At 35.9% G+C, this 27,854-nt stretch overlaps 1 protein-coding gene and 1 long non-coding RNA gene across 16 annotated transcripts in view; one reads left to right on the forward strand and one right to left on the reverse strand.

The window, feature by feature from the left end:
- The window catches only part of ZNF583 (zinc finger protein 583), a 31,663-nt gene extending 10,209 nt beyond the window's left edge, over positions 1 to 21,454 (forward strand). For 3 of the 14 annotated variants that reach the window (XM_067720559.1, XM_067720560.1, XM_067720558.1), the window contains exons 3-5: positions 3,384 to 3,510; positions 3,805 to 3,903; positions 10,179 to 21,454. In XM_067720559.1, coding sequence (XP_067576660.1) covers positions 3,384 to 3,510; positions 3,805 to 3,903; positions 10,179 to 11,656 — 1,704 coding nt within the window. In that variant the 3' untranslated portion in view covers positions 11,657 to 21,454. Of the gene's footprint in view, positions 1 to 3,371; positions 3,511 to 3,804; positions 3,904 to 6,414; positions 7,574 to 10,178 lie in introns of those variants that run through there. The other 11 variants (XM_067720562.1, XM_067720566.1, XM_067720564.1 and 8 more) reach the window with 10 other exon arrangements.
- LOC137215375 (uncharacterized) lies at positions 465 to 27,709 on the reverse strand. 2 transcript variants are annotated; one of them, XR_010939277.1, is made up of 7 exons: positions 27,578 to 27,709; positions 25,839 to 26,116; positions 25,629 to 25,676; positions 14,056 to 14,151; positions 12,666 to 12,752; positions 9,983 to 10,132; positions 465 to 2,369 (listed from the first exon to the last, which is right to left on the reverse strand). It is a non-coding gene; the product is annotated as an uncharacterized lncRNA (long non-coding RNA). The 2 variants fall into 2 exon arrangements; XR_010939278.1 differs by lacking the exon at positions 9,983 to 10,132.
- Positions 27,710 to 27,854: the final 145 nt, after the last annotated feature.

Here is a 27,854-nt window from a genome sequence, read left to right on the forward strand (position 1 = left end):
ATTATTTATTAGCTGCTTTGTGTCTTCGTTGCTGCACATGGGCTTTCTCTAGTTGTGGCGAGTAGGAACAGGGGTTACTCTTTGTTGCGGAGCATGGGCTCTTGGCAGACAGACTTCCGTAATTGTGGTGCATGGGCTCAGTAGTCGTGGCTCTCAAGTTCTAGAGTGCAGGCTCAGTAGTTGTGGTGCATGGGCTTAGTTGCTCCATGGCATGTGGGATCTTCCTGGAACAGGGCTCAAACCCATGTCCCCTGCATTGGCAGGTGGATTCTTAACCACTGCACCATCAGGGAAGTCCCTCTCCCTATATTTCTGTTAGTATTTGTTTTACGTACATGGGTGTTCCTATATTAGGTGCATATATGTTGACGTAAAATCTTCTTGTATTGATCCTTTTTTCATTATATAGTATTCTTCTTTATCTTTATGGCTTTTGTCTTAAAGTCTATTTTATCTGATATGAGTATTGCAACCCCACTTTCTTGTCATTTCCTTTTGCATGAAATATCTTTTTCCATCCCCTCACTTTCAATCTCTATGTATCCTTTGCCCTAAAGTGGGTCTCTTGTAGGCAGCATATTGTAGGCTCTTTGTTTTTTTTTTTCCAATCTGCCACTCTGTGTCTTTTGATTGGAGGATTTAGTCCATTGACAGTTACGGTAATTACTGATATTTATTTATGTATTTACTGATAGATATGTATTTATTGAAAACCTTGTTTTCCTGTTGATTTTATATTTCTTCTTTGTCCCTTATTTTTCCTTTTGTGGTTTCATGATTTTCTTTGGTATTATACTTATGTTCTCTTCTTTTTGGTTTTTGTGAATCTACTGTATGTTTTTGATTTGTGGGTACCCTATTTTTCAAGAATGTTAACCCCTTCCTATATCTACTTGCCTTAGACTGGTAGTTATATAGGCTGAAACACATTCATTCTAGGAAAGAAAAAGAATCTACACTTTTTTACTCTCCTCCCCCACATTTTATGATTTTGATGTCCTGTTTTACATCTTGTTCATCCTTTTGCTGTTCATTGTGGTTACCATCATTTTCACACAAATTTTTGGATTTTTTTTTTTTTTGTCTGTGTCCTGGCTTTAAATTTAATGTAAATTTAAGTAATTTACTTTCCAATTGTGATGTTTTTTTCTTTCCTATAGATTCTTCTTTTCTATTTAGAGAAGACCTTTCAATGTTTCCTTTAGGATAGATTTAGTATTTTAGTTTTTGTGAGTCTGAGAAATTCTTTATCTCTCTTTCTATTTTAAATGATAATCTTGCTAGGTAGAGTATCCTAGGTTGTATATTTTTCCCTTTCAGGACTTTGAATATATCTTGCCACTCCCTTCTGGCCTGCAGCATTTCTGTAGAGAAATCACCTGGTAGCCTTATGGGGGTTTCCTTGTAATGAACTCTTTGTTTTCCTCTTGCTGCCTTTAGAATTCTCTCTTTAACTTTTGCTCTTTTCATTGTAATATGTCTTGGTGTAGGTCTGTTTTGGTTTATCTTACTTGGGACCCTCTGTGCTTCCTGTACCTGGATATGTGTTTCCTTCTTTAGGTTTGGGAATTTTTTTTTTTTTTTTTTTTTTGTGGTACTCGGGCCTCTCACTATTGTGGCCTCTCCCATTGTGGAGCACAGGTTCTGGACGCGCAGGCTCAGCGGCCATGGCTCACAGGCCTAGCCACTCTGCAGCATGTGGGATATTCCCGGACCAGGGCACGAACCTGTGTCCCCTGCATCGGTAGGCAGACTCTCAACAACTGCACCACCAGGGAAGCCCCATTGGGAATTTTTCAGACATAATTTTTTCAAATACATTTTTGATCCCCTTTTTCTTCTCCTTCTGGAATCCCCATTATGTGTAGATTGGCATGGTTTATATTATCCCATAGGTCTCTTATATTGCTTTCATATTTTTTATTTGGCTTTCTGTCTGCTGTCCTTGTTGGGTGATTTCCATTATTCTATGTTCCAGGTCACTTATTCATTCTTCTGCATCGTTCATTCTGCTATTCATTGCCCTTAGCTTTCATCTCTGCAGATGAGTTTTCTGATTTTTTGTGGTTCCTCTGTATAGTTTCTAGTTCCCTTTTACAGTACTCTGCATTTCTGTCAATAGCTTTTCTTACTCCTCCAGTATTTTCATTATCTCCTTTTTGAAATCAGTGTCTATTAGAATGAAGAGGTCTGTTTCACTGTTTGTTCTTTCAGGGGAATGCTCTTGGTCTTTTAACTGGGAGTGGTTCCTCTGCTGTTTACCAACCAGTGTGGAAGGATTTCAATATTTGACAAGTCAGTTCAGCTGTTTAGATCATCTACATATCAGCTCAGCTTACGAGTAGATTTTGCTCCGTGACATGCCAAACCTGTGAAGCATATACCAAATCAGTCAGCAAGCCTTGATAAGTCTGAAGCGGATTTACCACATTAGGAAGAATGCCCATTTTCAATTTCTAGGGAGCAGACTAGGTCATCTTCCATGCTATCAAGATCCTTAATGTAACATACAGTGGTATTTAAAGAGCTATGTTTTAACATTTAAAAAACTCTTGCTCATTAGATGTGCACAATTGGGTATGTTCCTCTAGTGAGAGTTGTAGGTATTTTTTGATGGCACTTCATTATCACATTTGAAATGTTCATTCTTTAACTTAATCAGTAGTACTTAAAATTACTATTATTTTGTCTTTTAGGTAGCATGATAAGTTACCAGCTGTCTTTGAAACTTAGTGATGTTGTCAGAGCTGTTATGTAATCTTTTGTTGTCCCTGATTGTTCTCCGTAATGACATATATTGTTTGTTATATTTTTGCAAAATCACCATAAAACTTTACTGTTTTTATTATATCTGTATTTAATTTTAGAAAACCAGTTATAAGCATCAAATATATTTTAATATATACCTTATTGATATAGCTGGAACATTGACCATTCCATTGTAGAATTTGGGAAAATGCTGGTTTAGACCATGTACATCCTGTAAGGCATAACTCATGTTTCTGCCTCCTCTTTGAAGCCTTTTTCACTGCCCCAGTCTATCCTTATTTTCCATATTGAGAAATGCTCTAGCATTTAGTATGAATAACATTTTACACTTGATTGTTTACAGTGTTCTGTTAGCGCCAATTTCTGTGTGTATCTTTTCTCCATCAGTAGAGACTCTGAAATTGTATACTTTCCATGACAGAATAGCAACACTAAGCACAGAGAAGTTGTCTAGCAATTACTTGACATGTGTTGCTCAGAACTCAAGATACTGACAGAAAATTTCACTACCTATAGTATTTCTCTCCAGAAGTATAGACAATTTAATTTTTTAAACTATGCTCATGCGAGGGTAAGAACACTAGTTGAGCAAGAATATGTTTATGTCATTTCAGGATTTGGTGACATTTGGGGATGTGGCTGTAGATTTCTCTCAAGAGGAGTGGGAATGGCTGAACCCTGCTCAGAGGAATTTGTACAGGAAAGTGATGTTGCAGAACTATAGGAGCCTGGTATCACTGGGTAAGGAGGTCTCCCTGTAATTCAGAATCTGCACGTAGGGCTGCTTTCCAATGTAATATTTGGGAAACCTCTGATATAGTTCGCTAAGTTTCTGATTTTTGTGCTCCCCCAGATAAATATAGTTTTGTAGAATTGGCAGCTTCATTAGACTGTCCATACAACTTCATCTTCCCCATTCTTCAGAATACTTCATCTCTTCCTCAGCTCCCTTCTATAATGGCCTCACCTTCCTGATGACCAAGCAACTTGATCTGATCTATGGGCCTGGCTAATTCCCCTTTTATTTCTTGTAAGCAGGAGTTTCAGTTTCTAAGCCAGATGTGATCTCATTATTGGAGCAAGGAAAAGAGCCCTGGATGGTGAAGAAGGAGGGGACAAGAGGAGCATGCCCTGGTGAGTGAGAGAGAACTAGGCAGGCAGAGGCCATTGCAAGGAAAAGCTCAGCTATTCTGGAAAGTTCCAGCTCATAATTGATGTTTCCTGGGTAGCCTGAAAAGGCTCAAGGCCTGGAAAGAAACACTGTGGTGTGTCTAGCGTGAGTTCCCCAACCTAACTCTCCTCACACATTATGTGTGTATATTTTCTCTCACACATAACTGTCTTCTCTGATAACATTTTCTTATTCTCTGGATGCAGATGTCACAGTTATCTCCTTGTCCTTGCTTTTTAGTTTTACACACATTGCTCCATTCTATGTTTAAAAATCCAGACAGAGCAATGCATATTTTTTCCTCTTTGGTCACTCATTCCTTTCAGATTGAAGGATTGATTCATTTACTTATTCACTTGATTCACTGAATTTCTACTTTCATAAAATCATTCTGCTCAATTTTTAGGATTATTCAGAGGTTTATAAACCATCAAAGAAAAGATAAAGCATTTCCAGTTGTATTTTCAAGTCTGGGTAACTGGAAAGTGATAGCATTTAATAGAAACAAGTCAGAAGAAAGAACAGGTTGGTAGAGGAAAAGATGAATTTGGCTTGGGACAATAAGAGACTTATTTTTAAGAGATGGGGAGATTGCCAAGGGAAGATATGCAATGTATGATTGGAGGGAGATGGAGGCTAAGAAGAAAAAGTCTGATTTAGAGATGTTAGTGTGAAGGAATGAGGTCATAGTCTTCAAGTTTGAGAGAAAAGTCCTGGTACTTGGGCCTTTGTGGGGAAGTGGACCTTTGACAACTTTCTCAATGTCCTCTCTGGTAAATAACGTCCCTATAGTTTCTTCCTTGGGTTAAATTATATAAATTTAAATTTTTCTAGTTAGTTACCCTTTTCATTTAGGTTACAGATTTATTTCTATGAACCTGAGCATAATAATCGCTTATAATTGTTTTTCTTTTATATCTGGTAATTTCCAATTTTAATTTATTTTACATAGCTGTTATTTAAAAAAAAATTGTTTGCTACTCAGTCAATTTTGTTAATTTTTATTTATTTTTAAAATCCAGCTTTTGGATGTATCTGTTAAATATAAAATATAGTGTCATCATTCTTCTCTTTTCTAATTCTCTATTTTCTGTTTTTCTCTTTACTAATTCTTTCCATCTAATTTCCTTAGGTTTATTTTGTTTTCCATTTTGCTGAAAAAAACTTAAACTATTAATTTCATTTTCTCATTCACTAATGACATTATTAGGAGTTTTAATTTTCTTCTGAATATAGCTTTAGGTGACTTCCATAGATTCTGATATGTAGTTGTTTTTCTTATTTCCATTTCCTAGACAACCTATTTTTTTAAAAATTCCTTTTTACACAAGAGTTGTTTAAAAGAAAGTTTTCTTGTTTTATTGTATCTTGATCAAATTGTTTTATCATATTTGATCAGGATAGTAATTAGTACTAATTCTACTCTCTAACGATTTGAGGATTTTATATGTCCTAATATAGCATTAGTTTTCTTTAACGGTTCCATAGGTTCCAAGGTATAGTCTCTATTTTCAGTGTAAAGAGCTTATTACATGAGTTTCTTTTTTTATTATGTTACTAAAGTCTCTCTTTACTTAATCTTTCTTCATTCCATCTATAATTTGTTCTTTCTTATTTTTGGCTGCATTGGGTCTTAGTTGTGGCACGTGTGATCTTTCATTATTGCGCACAGGCTCTTCATTGTGGTGCTTGGGTTTCTCTCTAGCTGTGGCATGTGGGCTCAGTAGTTGTGGCATGCAGGCTCCAGAGTGCATGGGCTCTGTAGTTGTGGCACACAGGCTCTCTAGTTGTGGCATGCAGGCTCAGTAGCCACACGGCATGTGGGATCTTAGTTCCCCAACCAGGAACTAAGAAGGCGGATTCTTTACCACTGGACCACCAGGGAAGTCCCTATAATATTTTTCTTAATAACTAATTATTTACATACAGTAAATTGCATTCATATAAATTACACAATGTGATGAGTTCTGCCAGTTGTATATGTCCATGAAACCATCACCACAATCAAGACATAAAACGTTTCCGTCACCCCAGAATATAGCTTGTACCTCTATGCAGTTCATTCTTCACTCCTGGCTCCAAACACTAATCTGATATTTGTCATTTTAGATTACTTTGCATTTAAACTAAATGGAATCATACTGTTATGTGTGGCTTATTTTGTCATCAAAATTATTTTGAAAATCATAGTTTCATATATAAATAATTTACTCCTTTTGTTTCTGAGTAGCAGTCTATTGTATAGATGTTCCACACTTTTTCCATTCACCTGTTGATGCACTTTTGGGTTGTTTGCAGTTTGGGGCTATATGAAGTGGTCACATACAGGACTTTGTGTGGACATACGTTTTCATTTCTCTTAGGTAAATATCTGAAAGTGGAAAAACTGAGCCATATGACAGGAATATGTTTAAATTTTTAAGAAACTGCCAGATAGTTTTCTAAAGAGATTGTATCATTTTCATTCCCACCAGCACTGTAGAAGAGTTCCAGTTGCTCTACATCCTCACCATATCTTGGTGAGGTTTTTTCTTTTTTAAAATAATTTTATTGAAGTATAGTTGATTTACAATGTTCTGTTAATTTTTGCTGTGCAGCAAAGTGATTCAGTTACATATATATATTCTTTTCCATTATGGTTTATCACAGGATACTGAATATAGTTTCCTGTGCTACACAATAGGACCTTGTTATTTATTCATCCTATATATTGATATAATACTTTGCATCTGCTAATCCCAAAATCCCAATCCTTCTCTCCCCCACCCCTCCTCCCCCTTGGCAAACACAAGTCTGTTCTCTAGATGAATCTGTTTCTGTTTTGCAAATATATTCATTTGTATTGTATTTTAGATTCCACATATAAGTGATACCATATGGTATGTCTTTCTCTTTCTGACTTACCTGGCTTAGTATGATGATCTCTAGGTCCATCCATGTGCTGCAGATGGCATTATTTCATTCTTTTTTATAGCTGAGTAATATTCCATTATGTGTATGTATGTATGTATATATGTGTGTGTGTGTGTATGTATACACACACATATGTACCGTATCTCCTTTATCCATTCACCTGTTGATGGACATTTAGGTTGTTTCCATGTCTTGGCTATTGTACATAGTGCTGCATGTATCTTTTTGAATTATAGTTATGTCTGGATATATGCCCAGGAGTGGGATTTCTGGATCATATGGCAAGTCTAGTGTTTTGAGGAACCTCCATACTGTTTTCCATAGAGGCTGCATCAATTTACATTCCCATCAACAATGTAGGAGGGTTCCCTTTTTGGTGAGCTATTTTTAGTTTTATCCATTCTAATGATTGTGTTATGGTATCTCGTAGTTTTAGTATGTATTTATCTGATGACTAATGATGTTGAGGATCTTTTCATGTGCTTATTGGCCATTCATATATCTATTATTAAGTATTTGTTCAAATCTTTTGCCCATGTTTTATTAGGTTGTTTTGTTATTATTGTAAAAGTTCTTAATACTGGTATACTTCATTTTATTGTGCTTCACTTTATTGTACTTCGCAGATATTGCACTTTTTACAAATTGAAGGTTTGTGGTGACCCTGCGTTGTCAGATGATGGTTAGTACTTTTTAGCAATAAAGTGCTTTTTAATTAAGGTATGTAAACTGATTTTTTTTTAGACTTAATGCTATTGCACACTTAATAGACTACAGTATAGTGTAAACATAACTCTTACATGCACTGGGAAGCCAAAAAATTCGTGTGACTCGCTTAATTGCAACATTCATTTTATTGGGGTGGCCTCGAACTGAACCCATGATACCTCTGAGGTATGCCTGTATAGTCCTGATACAAATTCTTTGTCATTTATGTGTATTGAGATATACGTACCAATTGTGACTTGTATTTTTATTTTCCTACTACTGTCTTTTGAACATCCAAAGTTTTCAATATTTGTTAAGTCCAAATTATTGCCTTGGTTTGTCCCTTTTGTGTCATATCTAAGAAAGTCTTGCTACCCGCAGGTCACAGACATTTTCTTCTGTGTTTTCACCTAGGAATTTTATCATTTTGGCTTTATATTTTGGTATATGTTCCATTGAGCCAATTTTTGTGCCTTGCGTGAGGTAAAGGTTGAAGTTCTTTTTTCTTTTTTCCCAATTTGTATATATAGTTTCTCCAGTACCCTTTCTTTTAAAGACTTTCCCTTCCCCATTATATTATCTTGTTGGTACCTTCACTGAAAATCATTTGACCGTATATGCATGCATTAAGTTCTAAACTCTGTCCTTTCACCAGTACCACACTGTCTTGATTACTGTAGGTTTATAGTAAATTTTGATATCAGTTCAATTTGTAAAATCACTTTGACTACTTTAATATATCATTTGCATTTCCATATAAATTCTAGGATGAAGTTGAGAATTTCTACCCAGAAATCCTCCTGGGGTTTTGTTTGGGATTGTGTTGAATCTATGTATCAGTTTGGAGAGAAATGACATCCTAATATCATTTTTTTCAATTCCTGAGTATGGTTTATTTAGCCATTTTTTACAGTCTTAATTTCTCTTAGCAGTGTTTTGTCCTATCCAGTGTAGTGGTCTTATATTTATAAGTATTATATTTATATAGCTATATACAAAAAATATACTTATATCTAAAATTTTTTTCCCTGAGTTATTTTTTTTGGTGCTTTTATATTAAAAAGACCATTTTCCAATTGTTTGCTGCTAGTATGTAAAAATGTAAATTGATTTTTAAAATTTTTTTATTGAAGTATAGTTCATTTACAATGTTGTTAGACTTTTATATTAACTTTACATCTTTTGACCTTGCTGGATTGATTTAGCAGTTGTTCTAGTAGTTGTTTTGTTTTGTAAGTTCCTGAGGATTTTCTGCATGAACATTTTTTCTGCAAATACAGTTTTATTTCTTCCTTTCTGATCTTTATGTCTTTTTCTTGATTAATTGTAATAGCTAGGACCTCCTGTAAAATGTTGAATAGAATTGGTAAGAGCATATATACTTGCATTGTTGTAAGGGGAAATGTATTCACTCTTTCACTGTTGATGTTACAGATTTTTCATAGATGCCCTTTATCAGCTTGAGGAATTTCCTTTCTGTTCCTGGTTTGCCGAGAATTTTTATAATAAACAGGTGTTGAATTCTTTTTGTGGTACATGGGCCTCTCACTGTTGTGGCCCCTCCTGTTGTGGAGCACAGGCTCCAGACGTGCAGGCTCAGTGGCCATGGCTCACGGGCCCAGCTGCTCCATGGCATGTGGGGTCTTCCCAGACTGGGGCACGAACCCGTGTCCCCTGCATCAGCACGTGGGCTCTCAACCACTGTGCCACCAGGGAAGCCCTACAGGTGTTGAATTTAGTAAAATACTTTTATATCTATTGAAATGATATGATTTTCCTTTTTTTAATCTGTTAATGTGGTGAATTACATTGATTTTCATATATTAAACCAACCTTGCATTCGTGGGACAAACTCCACTTGGTTATGATTATGCTTTCATATGTTCCTGGATTTTATTTGCCATAATTTTATATAGGCTTTATATTTATGTTCATGTGCTACATTGGTTTTGTAAATCATGATAGGAATTTTGGTTTTACTATAAATAAGGTGAGAAACCATTGGAAAGTCTTGAACAGAATAATAGGTGATTTGATTTGGGAATGAAAAGGGTAAGGCAATTAAGGCCAATGGCAGGTTAATAAAACCAAGAAATTTGATACAAAATTACTTCTATATGAAGTCATCTTAGCTTGAGTATCAATTGAAAACTTACATTTGGTTGGAACATATCACACAGAAAATGATACTCAGGAAGACCACTTCCAGGCTGCAAAAGTTTAACCATAGAGTTTTATGTACAGCCTATGGCAATTAATGGTACTGGGAGTTTTTTTAGCCACACTGACATGAAATTGGTTTTTTAAAGGTAATGAACTTAGCTTGAATGCAGGATAACTAGCAGCAAGAGAGGAAGGGTGTTTGCAGACTGTTATATTAATATATATATAAAAAGATTATTATGATTTTCTGATAGTTACCTTTAGTTATGCATGATTTATTTTCTTAATAAATTTTCCTTCATTCTCATTCTCTATACTCTCATTATTAGACTGCATTTAACAGCTGTTAAATCCTTGAACTTCTTATGTAGTTCATTCATCAATTTGTGCTTTAGAACTTCTTCTTTTCTAATGCATAAATACAAAAGACATTTGTTTTCTTGGTATCTTTTAGATTGGGAGTATGCATTTAAAAACAATGAATTTTCATCAAAGCAAGTTATTTATGAGGAATCATCCAAAGTAAGGACAATGGGAAGAAGCCATCTTAGTTATAACCTTGACTGCTCCAATTTGAGAGAAGACTCTAAAAATGAGGACTGGTTTAAGAACCACTTGGGAAGTCAGGAGATACAGTCTAGTCAATTGATCATCACTCATAAAGAAATCCTGACTAAAGATCAAAGTAATGAATATACTAAATCTTGGCAAACTTTCCATCAGGATGCAATCTTTGATATAAGGCAGAGTTTTCCCACCAAAGAAAGAATACATAAGCATGAGCCACGAAAGAGAAGCTACCGGAAAAAATTTGTTGAAATGAAACGTAAGAAAGTCTATGTAGAAAAGAAACTTTTGAAATGTAATGAATGTGAGAAGGTTTTCAACCAGAGCTCATCTCTTACTCTTCATCAGAGAATTCACACTGGAGAGAAACCCTATGCATGTGTTGAATGTGGGAAAACCTTCAGCCAGAGTGCAAACTTAGCTCAACATAAGAGAATACATACTGGAGAGAAACCCTATGAATGTAAAGAATGTAGGAAAGCCTTTAGCCAGAATGCCCATCTTGCTCAACATCAGAGAGTTCATACTGGAGAGAAACCTTATCAGTGTAAAGAATGTAAAAAAGCCTTCAGCCAGATTGCACACCTGACTCAACATCAGAGGGTTCATACTGGGGAAAGACCTTTTGAATGTATTGAATGTGGAAAGGCCTTTAGTAATGGCTCATTTCTTGCTCAGCATCAGAGAATTCACACAGGAGAGAAGCCTTATATATGTAACGTGTGTGGGAAAGCCTTCAGCCATCGAGGATACCTAATTGTACATCAGAGAATTCATACTGGAGAGAGACCCTATGAATGTAAGGAATGTAGGAAAACCTTCAGCCAGTATGCACACCTGGCTCAACATCAGAGAGTTCATACTGGAGAGAAACCTTATGAGTGTAAAGTATGTAGGAAAGCTTTCAGCCAGATTGCATACCTTGATCAACATCAGAGGGTTCATACTGGAGAGAAGCCCTATGAATGTATCGAATGTGGGAAGGCCTTTAGCAACAGCTCGTCACTTGCACAACATCAGAGAAGTCATACCGGAGAGAAACCTTACATGTGTAAGGAATGCAGGAAAACATTTAGCCAGAATGCAGGCCTTGCTCAACATCAGCGAATTCACACTGGAGAGAAACCTTACGAATGTAACATTTGTGGGAAAGCCTTTAGCTACAGTGGATCTCTTACTCTACATCAAAGAATTCATACTGGGGAAAGACCCTATGAATGTAAGGATTGCAGGAAATCTTTCAGGCAGCGAGCACACCTTGCTCATCATGAGAGAATTCATACCATGGAGTCATTCTTGACTCTTTCCTCCCCCTCACCCTCCGTGTCCAGTCAGTTGCCAAGACCTGTAGGTTCTATCTCCTAAATATGCCTTGAATCTGACTCTAATTAATTTCCATTCTGTCATCTTTGTCCAGTACACAATAATCTATCTGACATGGACTATGGAAATAACTCTCTAATTGATCTCCCTGTGTTTACCATTTCCTGCTAGTAGTGCATATTACAGTCAAACTTGTGTTTAAAAAGTTTAATCATATCACTTCTCCATCATTAAAACCCTTCATTGGCATCCCATAGGTCTTAGGTCAAGGCACACATTCCTCAAAATAGCCTAAAAGACCTCCAACCCCCAATACTTTGTTCCAGTCTACATTTCAGAGTCCCATCTCATGTTACCCACCTCATTCTTTGGCTAATTATCAACATTAAGAATTTACAGTGCAGCATCAAATAGATCTGGGTTCCAATTCTTACTCTTTCATTTTCTGGCCCCCTAGTTTTGGAGAAACCTTTTGTCCCTTGTAAGCTTCAGTCTTTTTATTTATATTATGGAAAATAATAATGGTACTACCTCAAGTTAATGTAAGGATTAAATGAGATAATGCATGTGAACTGCTCAGCAGAGTGCCTAGCATAAAGTAATCACTCAATAAACACTAATGTAAAATAAAAAGGTACTATGAAAAAAGAATATCATCTCAGCAATGATTACCCGCGAAATAATAAAGCAACCCAAAAGACTGTAAAGGTTTTTGATTAGGAACAGCAGTCATTGTTCTAAAGGTGGGTGATAGGGGTATCCAGCACAGGAGAGTTAATGTTGGAGTCCATGATGACAGAGTAAGATGGGGGCTTCTGTTTCAACATGAATACACAGAGATATGATTTTGTTGATAAGAAAAACTAACTTCATTCTATAGTCAACAGTTTTAAGAAGCCAGGTGTTAAAAATCACTTGTAATAAGTAAAATTTACTGAGATGTATTCATCATTTGCATTTAAACAAAGGCAATATAGTTTTTAAAAGACAGAAAACTTTAAAAGATCAATAACCAAAGAAGAATAGAAAGTAAAATTTAAGTTTAACTCACCTCTCTTAATTTCAGGTAGATGAATTGTATTAAACACATGTCATTTAAATAGAAAAGTTGTTAAGCTTCTAAGCTGTAATTCCAAAACTAGAGGGAAGAGAAACCAAAACTATAGGTCAAAACTCATCAACATGTTTGATTTGATATGCATCAAGTTTCAAATGAATATGAATACCTTTAGATGGACATGTGTTTTCCAGTTCTCCACAGTTCAAATCACTACCTGTTCCCTTACATCTGACTTGTTTTACACTTTATATTACTTCCTGACTCCTGAAGGCTTTGAGCATGCAATCAATGCAGTAACCAGTTCTCTTGTGAACATAAGTACAAAGAAAATAACTAAAGTTTAATGGAGGATTAAAAGAATAGACATTTTATCCTTCTGTAGGGGAAGACTCAGTACTCTACAGATGTTAATAGGCCCCAAATTAATCTATAGATTTGTTAGTAGGCCTCAAATTAATCTATAGATTCTTTGTACCTGACAAAATAAGGCTTTCTTTTTAAGGCTTGAAACATTGTTTGCCAACATACACACATACACATTCACAACATACACACATAAAGGAAATATATAATAAAGGTGATATTTCATGTCAGTGGCTTAACAGTATTGGTAAATGAGATTCGGCTCAAAAAAATTATTTCTGTACAAAACAATCACCTCATTCTTTTATCCAGATGCAAAACAGAGTCATTAGAGGACACCATAACATGCTTTATAATCATGAAGAATGGTCTTCCTAAATACGACATGAGATCCAGAAGCCACACACACAAAGATTCTAGGTTTGACTATATAAGAACTTTAATTAAAGCTTTTATATAGTCAAAGATAGTACAAACGAAAGGTTTTTAAACATTAGAGTTGGAAAAAATCATTAAAATGTTTAACTTATGAAGTTCGTATACTTAACATAAAAGTGCTTCTACAAGTCATTTAGAAAAATGACACCTCCTCCCCTCATGGGCAAAAGGGTATAAAGAGCCAACAGGTGACTGATGAAAGTGGTAAGTACAGAATCTCACAAGGATCAGAACACAAGTTAAACAAATGAACTACCATCTTTCAATATCAGATTGATAAAATTTGCATTGCAAAAGCATAGGAGAGGAGGTACTTCTATGTACTGATGTAAGGGTGTATGAATTTGTACAGTATTTCTGAAAGGTAACTTGTCAGCATCAAAATTTTCATTGGGAATCAAGGTTTTCTTTTGCAGTTAAACACAAGTTTATCTTTCCTCCATATCCTATTAAAAGATAAAACAATTTAAAAGGTATCAAAAAAGAGCAGAAGTCATCAGTGGATGAAAGAATCAAATTTTATAAAAGACAAAACGGAAAAGAGTGGTTATTCATGAAATGTTGCAGAAGAAGCTGTTACCTGAAATGTTGGCATGACAGGGATTTCAGTAAAGGGAGTCAGTCTGTCCAAAGGGTCCCTAGAAAAGTTCATGCTTTGAGTTGGCTTGTGTAGAGGCTGGGTAATAAGGAGACACGATGACAAGACAGTTAATGATTTTTTATGTGAAAGTTATGTTAGTACCCCTGCCAACAGCCTTCCCACTCCACCCTCTCTTCTATAAGTAAATTGAAATGGATCCTTCCTTCACACCATTCACAAAAATTAGTTCCAGTTGAATAAAATCCTAAATGTTAAAGTAAATAGTAAAGTATTAGAAGAAAATATAGTACCATATGCTTATGACTTTGCTGTTGGACATATCTTCCTAAATTAGACAAAAATGAAAGCCATAATGAAGTTGATTAAATCAAAAGTTAGAATGCTTTTAAAAAGACAAAGATAAGAAACAGAATGGGAAAAAAAATTGTAATATAATACAAAGGGAGAGATGTAAGAGTACCTATAAATAGGTAAAGGACAACCAAGCAAGAATAAAAATGAACAAAGGACAAGAATGCGCAAGTCAGAAGAAATACAGATGGACCATAAATATGAGTCCCTGCTTAACCTTGCTAGTATTGAGAGATGCAGATTTAAGTAATCTACAATAATAAAAAAAAACTTGGTAGTTGTGTAGAGAAATAAATACTCTCATCAGTGCTAATTTGGAGGCACTGAAGTTTTAAAAATGCTCACTATAACCCCTTTGGAGGGCAGCACAGTACATGAAACTGGGAACAGTCTAAATTTCCATCAATAGAGGCATGACTAGAAATACTAGCACCAGCTTAAAAAAATGGACTTGTAATATTGGTATGGATTTGACTAAAAGACACTGATTGAAAATGGAAAATTTTCATAATAATAGAATATTATATATTTAAAATATATTTCTAATACATTTATATAAGTATGCAAATACTTAGAAAAAGTCCTGAACAGACACATCCAACTGATAAGTGTTTCTTTGGGGGAGGGAACTAGAATTGGACATTCTGGTCAAGAGGGTAGGTTTACCATTATCTGTAATGTTTGAAGTTTTAAATAAGAATGTTAAAATTTTAAAAATTTAAACTATGAAAAAATTCAACAAACTCATGGAGAACTAGAGCAGCTAGAGTGAGAGTTGGCAGCCTAAGTTGAAACCTTTTTTGGAATTTGGAGAATTTCCCATCAACTCACCAGCCTTCCCCATGCAGGCAGAGAGCCCAGTAAACCTTTTCATTCAGGGAAACAGGTCTACAATGAGAATAACCAAAGAACCTCCTGCTATCTACCTAAGATAATCAAACCATATCATTATTAAGTGTGAACAGACAGCTAAGGATCATCACAGATGAAGAAAAGTACCAGCATAATAAGGACCAAGAGAGAGACTAAACCAGAGTAGGGAAAGTTATATAATGAGAAGAAAATAAAAATTTGTGTTAGTCTGAGATTTGAATAGATGTTGCACTTTTAAAGCAAATATGGGAAGCTACCAAAAACAGGAATAAGACAGAACTCCTAAGGATGAAAAAACATTATTGCTGTAATAGAAGGTTTGAAAGAAAATTGTGGAAAGTCTTCAAGTTCATAAATTGAAAAGTTAAATGAGAAACAAAAGGGACCTGGAAGTTCAGAAGGTCTAACATCTAACTGAGTTCCAGAAAAAAAATTAAGAGAAAATATAATAGGAATGTATCAAATAAATGATTAAGAATCTTTCTAAACTGAAGAAAATTATGAACACTCAGCTAGGAATAGCTCACTCAATGTTGGGCAGGCTGAAGTGGCAAAAAGCACAATTACAATAGAAAAAAAAGACACCCAGAAATACGCTTGTGAAATTTCATAATACTAAAGATGAGGCCATCCTAAAAGCTTTCAAAATATGGAAATTTCTCCTGATAAAGAATAATGATCAAGATAGCATTAGCCTTCCCTCTGATGAGCAATATTAGATTGTAGAATACAGAACAGCACTTTCCAACTTGTGAGTTAAAACTGCTTTGAATCTAGAACTTTATACCCAAACAGTAATGAAGCATGAGGCCAAGTACTGATATTTTGTATTACCAGTTTACTTCAGTTTACTCCCACTGTCTTTTAATAGGGTATGGAATGATTAGCTTCAGCAAAATTTGGATGGAAAAGGTAAAAAACAGGAAAGGCTTTAAACAGTGGATCTAACCCAGTAAAGTGGTGCTGAGGATGAATAGGATGATCACCCTGCAAGAATCAGACCAAATTACTGGTAGGCTAGATATCCAGGGAGTCAGTGAAGAGGAACTTAAGAATGAAAGGGGTGGGTTACAGTAAATAGAATTAATACAAAGTTTGAGGATTTTAGTAATATGGTGAAGACAAAAGTTCGTCAGAAGGAAAGAAAAACAATTACTGGCTCTGGAAAAAAAAAAAGGAGAAGCCATACCAGATATTATGGTCCTAATATAAAGCAAGCCCCCATAAAATGTGACATGACTTTGGAAAATAACTAGAATATGAAAAAAGAAGTCCATATGATTGATACAAGGAATAGATTCCTTTAAGTGGGTACTGGGATCATAACATTGGACTTGTAGAGCAGAAAATGTAATCGTCACACATTGCTTGGCTCTGACTCTTCAGACAATAATATTTACGTGGTGATAACGATCTAATGCTATTTTATTTCCAACTTTAAAATAGACAAATCACTGAAGTCTCTATGTGTATATATATCTACATATCTAATATCTACCTAATAATGTAAAGGCAAAATATAGCTTATATAGACTGGATGGTGGGAGGTTGACAAGGAAATAAGAGCTTGAAGCAAGGATAAGGGGAAATATGCTCACTGTATATAGAGGGGATTCAGGAGATGTCTAAAGGCGATAGAATAAGAAATGTAGGTTAGCTGTATTTCAAGTTAAAATACATCGAGCTAATATAACTCAGTGGGATGAATTAAATCCTTACCTTTCATAAGAAAGACTGTATAAAGTTGATAAATTTACAAATAAAATTACAACTGTAATCAGGATTATGACAGAAACCCAATTCAAGTCAGCTTAGGAGAAAGGTATTTATTAGTTCCTACAACTCAAAGATGTAGAGCATGTATGTTACAGTCTCAGGTAGGCTGCATGTAAGTGTTCAGACTCATCAGAGATTAATAGCTCACAGCTCTGTGTTCAGTTGTTTCATTCTCTGGCAGGTTCTGTCTCTTGGCAGGAAGAAAATGGCATCTGATGATATTACACTTAAAAAATCCTTAGAGCTTTTAATCTCAAAAGCAAGGTGATCTGAGCCTCCATGTCAATCCCTGGGAGGAAAATATAATTTGTTCCAGTTTATGCTATGTGCCCACCCTGGACCAATCACCAGATCCAGGGTAGGGGGTACTCTGGCCAAGCTGGGTCAAGTTCACATACCAGGGGAATTGGATCACTGGATGGCCAATTAACAAAATTCCCATGGGATGGGGGTAGGGTGGAGGGCAGTTGAGAATCAGTTCCCATAAAGAAAACAACAGACCTGAACTGACATATGAGGGCAACACTGACTCACTAAGTGTGTAGATATACCTATCTTTTGCTGCAGAAATACTGTGTGTAATTATAGGGAGCTGCCTCAGCCCCTGTAGCAAGGGTAAGTTAAATTTCCAGGGGTCAACTGGACTCAGTACACAGTTGCTAGTATTTAAGCTATCTTGCCAGACTCCTGAGATGGCTGCACATTGGACAAGGTAACTCCAACAGCAAGAGACTAGGGCTTGGGTGACAAGTGGTTGAGCCTCACCTGCACCATTTATGCCAGGAGACATCAGGGGAGTTCCCTTTAAAGACCTCCAAAGAAGGCTTTCTGCACAGATGTCAGAGACAGCCAACAAAAAGTGAAGCTGTTTACATAAAGGACAGCAGATCTGCTCTACAAAGGGGATTGCCTTCCAGTTTAGAAAAACTCCATTTCTCCCCCACCCCCGCCCCTTTTCATGGTCTCTATGGAAGAGTAGCAGACTGGTACATTCCCATAAGGAGGCAAATTCAAATGTATGTATGAGGAGCTTTTAAAAATACTAACTTTGAATTTAAAGTGGTGGGACCAAGATATCTCTATCCATTTCTCCTTTCTGAAACCAAGTGAAAGCAACAAGAAGAATAAGAAACAGAAGGAAACTCCATCTTCGATGAAGTAAAGAAACGTCTATAATTCTGAGTCTCAAAATCCACAAGGAAATGCTGCTAAATGTGGTGAGAATCCTGGGAGAGGAAACTGATGATGCATTGATGAGCACAAAATACCTCCAAAGTAGTGGCATATCTGGAAGGGCAAAAGAAAAGGCACCTCAACTGAAGCCACAGTATTACTCTGAAAAGTCTGGCTTTAGAAGTCTCCGGAAATTCTGTTTACAATTGCAAAAGAGTGGCAGGGGTGAGGAGCTGGAGTGTTCAAGGAGGAAATACATGGGTTTTGAAGAGGTGATTTATCATCTGACAGAGGAGAGGGAAGCTGCGAATGATGTGCAGGACTGCAAGGTAAACGTTAAATCCTTGCTACTCAACATGTGGGGCCTGGACTAGCAGCATCAGCCTCACCTCGTAATTTCTTAGGATTCCAGAACCTTGGACCTTAACCCGGAGCTAGTAATTCAGAATCTGTATCTTACAAGATGCCCAGGTGATCTGAATACACGGTAATACATGAGAATCACTAGGCTAAAACAAATTTCCTACTAGTCTAGAATACAGGCCTTTGATAAACAGCCAGATCAGGAAGAGCTCTACTCATTCAAAAATGTAGTCTAGTCTTTCAGAGACCCTATGGAATGATAGTAGACTCAGATTTACAAATTCCTCTTACTAAAATTGAACAGAGTGAGGAACAAAAACCCCAATACACCACCTTATATCACACACTATGAAAAGTAGAATACAGAATTAACAGAGCCACATTAAAAGAACATGCCAATATCTTTGGCACAGTCTGCCCTCTGGTAAAGTGGCATAATGGAGAAAAAGTAGGCAGAAGAAATTCTGAAAAACTTTACTAATATATCTCAAGATGGGCAAGATGTAGGTAGCACTGGACAAAGGTACATAACATTTCTCTAGGTAACCTTCATTCTAGATAAATACTAGTTTGAACAGGAAAGGCAAGTTGGCAGTAACTATCAAAATATGCCTCTCTTTTGATCCAGCAATTTAATTCTCCAAAAATATTGGTAAAAAATTTCAAAAGCATATGTGAAAGACTTAATTGCAACCCTGTTTTTAAAAATAAATCCTAGCTCCACAGTGAGGCCTACCCTAATTAAATGCTTATTTGAGATCTGCTGGTGAAGATGGAATTATAGAGAATTGTTTATCCTCCCATCTGAAACAATAAAACACTGGACAAAACATGAAACCTTGGCATTCAAGACATTGGATAACAGGCAATGAAACAGAGACCCCTGAAAAATGGGAAACAAATGAGATGAGTACTATGATTTCCCCAGATAACTGCATGGAAAGTTTCCAGGCTGTTGCCTCCCAAAGTTGAGGAAATGAAGCTAAAAGTCACGGAGACTGAGGTGACTGGAGTTCACAGGATGAAGTGCCTGAAAGCTCTAAGAGGAAAAAACCCTAGACATCTGCAGAATTTTTAGCTGAATTTTACCTGAATACTCATCAGAACATGCATGTGAAGAAATTACCTGAAGCAGGGGGAAAAAACTGATAGAACTACAAAAAGAAATAGACAAATCTAAATCTTTAAAGTAAAGACTGTTACAAGAAACAAAGGACACTACATAATGATCAAGGGATCAATCCAAGAAGATATAACAATTGTAAATACATATGTACCCAACATAGGAGCACCTCAATATATAAGGCAAATATTAACAGATATAAAAGGAGAAATCCACAGTAATACAATAATAGTAGGGGACTTTTAACACTCCACTTACATCAATAGATATAAAAAACACACACTTAAGTAACACAGTAGAGCAAATGGACTTAACTGACACCTATAGAGCAGCAGTCCCCAACCTTTTTGGCACCAGGGACTGGTTTCGTGGAAGACAATTTTTCCACAGACTGGGGTTGGCAGGGCAGATGGTTTTGGGATGATTCAAGCACATTTCATTTGTTGTGCACTTTACTTCTATTATTATTATATTGTAATAATATAATGAAATAATTATACAACTCACCATAATGCTGACAGGAGGTGGAGCTCAGGTGGTAATGCGAGTGATGGAGAGTGGCTGTAAATACAGATGAAGCTTCGCTCGCTTGCCTGCCGCTCACCTCCTGCCATGTGGCCTGGTTCCTAACAGGCCACGGACTGGTTGGGGGCCCCTGCTATAGAGCATACTATCCAAAAGCAGCAGAATACACATTCTTTTCAAGTGCACATGGAACATTCTCCAGGATAGATCACGTGCTAGGTGGCAAAACAAGCCTCAGTAAATTTAAGAAAATTGAAATCATATCATCTTTTCTGACCACAATGCTATAAGGCTAAAAGTCAACTCCGAGAAAAACTGCAAAAAACAGACACGTGTAGGCTGAATAAAATGCTACTAAACAACAAATGGGATCACTGAAGAAATCAAAGAGGAAATCAAAAAATACCTAGAAATGAAAACATGACAATCCAAAACCTATGGGACACCACAAAAGCAGTTGTAAGAGGGAAATCTACAGTGATACAATCTTGACTCAGAAAACAAGGAAGAGCTCAAATAAACAACCTAACCTTACACATAAAGGAACTAGAGAAAGAAGAACAAACAAAACCTAAAGTTAGTAGAAGGAAAAAAATCATAAAGATTCAGAGCAGAAACAAATGAAATAGAGACTAAAAAAATAGAAAAGATCAATGGAACTAAAAGCTGGTTCTTTGAAGAGATAAATAAAATTGATAAACCTTTAGCCAGGTTCATCAAAAAAGGGAGAGGGCCCATTTCAATAAAATCAGAGGGCTTTCCTGGTGGCGCAAGTGGTTGAGAGTCCGCCTGCAGATGCAGGGGACACGGGTTCGTGCCCCGGTCCGGGAAGATTCCACATGCCGCGGAGTGGCTGGGCCCGTGAGCCATGGCCACTGAGCCTGCGCATCCAGAGCCTGTGCTCCGCAACGGGAGAGGCCACAACAGTGAGAGGCCCACATACCACAAAACAAATAAATTTGAAAAAATAATAATAAAATCAGAAATGAAAAAGAAGTTACAACCAAAAACACAGAAATAAAAAGGATCATGAGACTACTATGAGCAATTATAGGCCAATAAAATGGACAACCTAGAAGAAATGGACAAATTCTTACAAAGGTACAAATCACCCAAGACTGAAACAGGAAGAAACAGAAAATATGAACAGACCAATTGCCAGTACTGAAATTGAATCACTAATTTAAAAACTCCCAACAAACAGAAGTCCAGGACAAGATGGCTTCACAGGTGAATTCTACCAAACATTTAGAGAAGTTAACAACTATCCTTCTGAAATGATTCCAGAAAACTGCAGAGGAAGGAACACTTCCAAACTCATTCTGTGCAACCACCATCACCCTGACAGCAAAATCTGACAGAGATTCCCTGGTGGTCCAGTAGTTAGGACTCCGTGCTGCCACTGCAGGGGGCCCAGGATCAATCCGTGGTCAGGGAGCTAAGACCCCACAAGCTGTGTGGCGTGGCCAAAAACAAAAAAACAAAAAACTCAAAGATATCACAAAAAAAAGAATTACAGGTCAATATCACTGGTGAACATAGATGCAAAAATCCTCAACAAAATACTAGCAAACCAAATAATAGGTTAAAAGGATCACACAACCAATATCAAGTGGGATTTATCCCAGGAAGGCAAGAATTTTTCAATATCTACAAATCAGTCAATGTGATGATACACAACATTAAAAAACTGAAAATGAAAACCATATGATCATTACCATAGATGCAGAAAAAGCTTTTGACAATATTCAACATCCATTTATAAAAACTCTCCAGAAAGTGGGCATAGAGGGAACATACCTCAACACAATGAAAACCATATATGATAAAGCTAACATCATAATCAATGGTGAAAAGCTGAATGCATTCCCTCTAGGAACAAGACAAGGATGCTCACTCTCACCACTTTTATTCAACATACTTTTGGAAGTCCTAGACACAGCAAGCCGAGAAGAAAAACAAGAAAAGAAATCCAAATTGGAAAAGAAGAAGTACAACTGTCACTGTTTGCAGATGACATGATACTATACATAGAAAATCATAAAGACATTACCAGAATACTAGAGCTCATCAATAAATTCAGTAAATTTGCAGGATATAAAATAAATATATAGAAATCTGTTGAATTTCTATACACTAACTACAAAATATCAGAAAGAAAAATTAAGGAAACAATTCCATTTGCCACTGCATTAAAAAGAATAAAATTCTGAGGAATAAACCTATCCAAGAGGGCAAAAGACCTGTATAAGACTGATGAAAGAAACTGAAGACAATACAAACAGATGGAAAGATACACAGTGTTCTTGGATTGGAAGAATCAATATTGTTAAAATGACCATACTACTGAAGGCAATCTACAGATTCATTGCAATTCCTATCAAATTACCAATGGCATTTTTCACAGAACTAGAACAAAAAAACTTTTAATTTGTATGGAAACACAAAAGACTCCTAGTAGCAAAAGCAATCTTAAGAAAGAATGGAGCTGGAGGAATCACGCTCCCTGACTTCAGACTATAATACAAAGCGACAGTAATCAAAACAGTACAGTACTGGCACAAAATCAGACAGATCAATGGAACAGGACGGAAAGCCCAGAAATAAACCCACATTCTTATGGTCAATTAACCTACGACAAAGGAGGCAAGAATATAAAACGGAGAGCTTCCCTGGTGGTGCAGTGGTTAAGAATCCGCCTGCCAATGCAGGGGACATGGGTTCAAGCCCTGGTCTGGGAAGATCCCACACACCATGGAGCAACTAAGCCCATGCGCCACAACTACTGAGCCTACGCTCTAGAGCCCACGAGCCACAACTACTGAGCCCACATGCCTAGAGCCCTGTTCCACAACAAGACAAGCCACCACTGTGAGAAGCCTGCATACTACAACAAAGAGTAGGCCCCGCTCGTCATGACTAGAGAAAGCCCATGCACAGCAACAAAGACCCAAAAAATAAATTAAATTAAAAAAATATATATATATATATAGAAGAAATGACAGTACCTTCAATAATAAGTGCTGGGAAAACTGGACAGCTACATGTAAAAGAATGAAATTAGAACATTCTATAACACCATATACAAAAATCAACTCAAAATGGGTTAAATACCTAAACACAAGACTGGATACTATAAAGCTCCTAGAGGAAAACATAAGCAGAACACTCTTTGACATAAATTGTAGCAATATTTTTTTGGATCCTTCTCCTAAAGTAACGGAAATAAAAGCAAAAATAAACAAACTGGACCTAATTAAGCTTAAAAGTTTCTGAACACAAAAGAAACCATGAACAGAACAAAAGACAACCTAGGGAATGGGAGAAAATATTTGCAAATGAGGCAACCACAAGGGATTAATTTCCAAAATATACAAATAGCTCATACAGCTCAGAATCAAAAAACAAATAACCCAATTTAAAAAAATAAAAAAAATGGACAGAAGACCTAAACAGACATTTCTCCAAAAAAGATATACAGATAGCCAACAGGCACATGAAAAGATGCTTCACATTGCTAATCAGTAGAGAAATGCAAATCAAAACTACAATGAGGTATCACCTCACACCAGTCAGAATGGCCATCATCAAAAAGTCCACAAATAATAAATGCTGGAGAGGGTGTGGGAAAAAGGGAACCCTCCTACACTGTTGGTGGGAATGTAAATTGGTACAGCCACTATGGAGAACAGTAAGGAGGTTTCTTAAAACACTAGACATAGAGTTACCATATGATCCTGCAATCCAACTCCTGGGCATATATCCAGAGAAAATTATAATTTGAAATGATACACGCACGACAATGTTCACTGCAGCACTATTTACAATAGCTAAGACATGGAAACAACCTAAATGTCCATCAAAAGATGAATGGATAAAAAAGATGTGGTATATATGTACAATGGAATACTACTCAGCCATAAAAAAAGAATAAAATAATGCCATTTGCAGCAACATGGAGGACCCAGAGATTATCATATTAAGTGAAGTAAGTCAGACAGAGAAAGACAGATATCAAATGATATTGCTTATATGTGGAATCTAAAACAAATGATACTGATACAAATGAACTTATTTACAAAACAGCAATAGACTCATAGATAAAGAAAACAAACTATGGTTACAAAAGGGGAAAGGTGGGGGGAGGGAATAAATTAGGAGCTTGGGATTAAGAGATACACACTATTATATATAAAATAGATAAACAACAATGACCTACTGTAAAGCACAGGGAACTATATTCAATATCTTGTAATAACCTATAATGAAAAAGAATCTGAAAAACATATATATATATATATATAAGTAAATCACTCCACTGTACATCTGAAACTAACACAACACTGTAAATCAACTATACTTCAATTTAAAGAAAGAAATAGACAAATCCACAATTATAATAGATTTTGACATGCATCTCCCAAAGAACAAGTTGACTGAAAATCAGTAAGGGCACTGAAGACTTGAACAACACCGTCAGCCAACTTGATCTAGTTGACATTTAAAAAACACTCCACCCAAGAACAGTAGAATATGCATTCTTTTTAAATGCACCCAGAACATTTACCAAGATAGACAATATTCCAGGCCTTAAAACACATCTCAATAAATTTAAAAGGATTCAATTCATGCAAAATATTTTCTAACTAGAATGGATTAAGTTAGAAATCAATAATAGAAAGATAATTGGAAAATCCCCCAAATATTTGGATCTAAATAGCACAATTTTTAGTAACCCATGGGTTAAAAGAGAAATCAAAAGGCAAAACAGAAAGTATTTTTAATTGAATGAAACTTGTAACACAGCATATCAAAATATGTGGAATGCAGCTAACACATTACTTAGAAGGAAACATAATATTACTAAGTTGGAAAATAAAACTCTCAAATCAATGACTTCAATTTCCACCTTAACAAATTAGAAAATGAAGAGCAATGAAACCCAGTTACCATAAAAATGGAAATAAAGAAATCAGTAGGAAACAGAAAAGACAAAAGCAGGTCAATAAAACCAATAAATCTTCACTCAGACAATATGAAAAAAAAAGAGATAACATACAAGTTACCAATATCCGGAATGGCAGAGATGACATCACTACAGTTGTTAAACAGATAAGGGAATATTGGGAATTTTATGTAAATAAATTTAACCACTTAGATAAAATGGAAAAATTTTCTTGAAAGAACCAAACTGCCAACCTTACTCAAGAAGAAATAGATAATTCTTCAACTTATTCCTGGTTTATCCTTTGTCAAGTGCTTTTTATAAAGGAATGTTTGATTTCTTGATATATCTGCCACAATTAACACCCAGTTTCCCACAGCAAATTTTATAAGCTTCATGAAATAAACACAAAGTGAAACTCACCTTTTGGGATCTTAAATAATGAAGCAGGCAAGGTAGATGAGCTTTTGTCTGTCAACAAAAAGATCATTAACTTTAAATTCATAGTCAAGAAGTGTCAAAAGCAGAATTAATGACCATGGAACATAAACTGAAAAACTTGTATCTTGCAAACGAATTTGAGGAAATATAGGATTGGTCAATTAAAAAAATAGGATTGCGTGTACAGTCTACCTTGGCTTTTTCCAAATAGCTGCTTGTTCTCTTCTAAATGACTCAAAGTTCATTCCATTTTCCGGCAATGTGGCAGGAGTACTGGGAATCAAACATACTGGGGCAGTAAGAAATGACTGAGGCGAACTCGGCACGAGGTCATCGAGCAGATGCCCACAGGATGTAGGTTCTGTGTCATGTGGTGCCAGCAGTGGAGGAAAAGGTGGGCTTGCTCCTCGAGGTGGCGGGGCCCAAGGGGGGTGGTCCGAGATGCAGCCAGAGCAGTGGAGGGGTCTGCACTTTAAGAAGTTAAATTACATGTCAAGTTCTTGACTTTAAAATCAGGTGGGAAATTGGGGGCTTTCTCATTTCTAACCTGTTACATCTGCCTGAATTGCCTGAATTTCTGCATATGTATCTGAGAAAGAAGAAACTGCTGAAGAAAAACCCACACGTTTGAAGATTAAATTATTTGATGCTTATTAGCCAATTTCTGAATTCTTATGTATTTCCAGGAGTGTGTGACATATCAGAAAACGGCACAGAGTATCACATAATGGGTCTTTCCCATCATGATTTAAATCCCAGCATTTTCAGTTACTTCTGTGATTCCTCTGTACTCATTACACTTGACCCCAAATCACTTGGGTCTGAACTGCGTAGGTCCACTTATTCAATAGTAAATTTAATTCTGTATCTATTAAAAAAAGTGGAATTTGTAATTTAAACCTTCCAAATATTTTCAGATACCATGCTGTTATTGCTAGTTTAGTTCTGTATGAACAGGGAATATATGTAACTAAATTTTTAAAATTTATTAAGATTTGTTTTACGGTCTCTCTTGGTGAAATGTTCCATGTGGAAAGAACATTTGGAAGACTTGGAAAGAAAGCGTATTCTACTCTTGTGGAGTGGAATGTTTTATAAAGGTCAACTCATTAATTTGGTTGATCATGTTTTTCAGTTTTATATTCTTACAGATTTTCTACTTGTTCTATCAATGACTGAGAGACAAGTGGTGAAGTTTCTAATTGTAGACTATTTACACTTTCTTTTTTCCTTTGTGAAATTTGCACCTCTGTAGTTTGATGCATATACGTTTAGGATTGTTATGTTTACCTAGAAAATTTATTGTTACGTAGTGTTTGTCTTTTTCCCTGATTATATTCCTTACTCTGAAGTCTACTTCATCTGATATTAAAAGTGAATTCAGCTTCCTTTTTACCAATGCTTGCATGATCTCTCTTTCCCCACTACTTAACTTTTACCTATACCTTTAAAGTGACTTTCTGCTAGACAGCATATAGCTGTGTCCTGCTTTTTCATTCAATCTTATAATCTGTCTTTTAACTGGTGTGTTTTGACCATTTATATTTGATGCAATTTTTTATATATTTGGATTAAAACCCATCCATCCTCTTAACTATTTTCTAATTGTTCTGCCTATTCTTTGGTTTTTGTTCTCTTTCTGCCTTCTATTGGGTTAACTGAGGATTTTTAATTATTCCATTTTATTCTATTAACTGCTTACATCTCTTTAAAATGTTTTAGAGGTTATTGTAAGGTTACAATGTCTTTAACTAACCAGAATATATCTTCAATAATGTAACATTAACAAGTAAAGATATTATGCAATATAGTTCTTAATTTCTCCCTCACATCCTTTGTGCTTCTGTCATCTATTTACACTGATATATGCTATAGCATACTGTTTTAGACAGCTTTTAGGTAGATAAGTTTTAAAAAAAAAACTATCTTACCTTCATTTATTCCATTTACAGATCTCTTTGTGCATCTCCTTCTGTTTAAAGAACTGTTAAATGAAGTTAGAGTAGGGTCTTCTGGCAATGTATTTTCTGTTTTTTCCTCCTCTGAGAAAGTCTTCATTTCTCTATCAATTCTGAAAGACATTTTCATGAAAAATTTCATAGACAGTTTTTTCCCCCTTTTGTTCCTATGTAACGTCTTTTAAAAAAAAATCTTTCCTTGTATTCTTTGAAGCTTTATAGATTTTTGTTCTGGTGTCATTATCTATTG

The sequence above is a fragment of the Pseudorca crassidens genome, chromosome 20, assembly GCF_039906515.1.
Source record: "Pseudorca crassidens isolate mPseCra1 chromosome 20, mPseCra1.hap1, whole genome shotgun sequence".
In the NCBI taxonomy this organism is placed as follows: Eukaryota; Metazoa; Chordata; class Mammalia; order Artiodactyla; family Delphinidae; genus Pseudorca; species Pseudorca crassidens.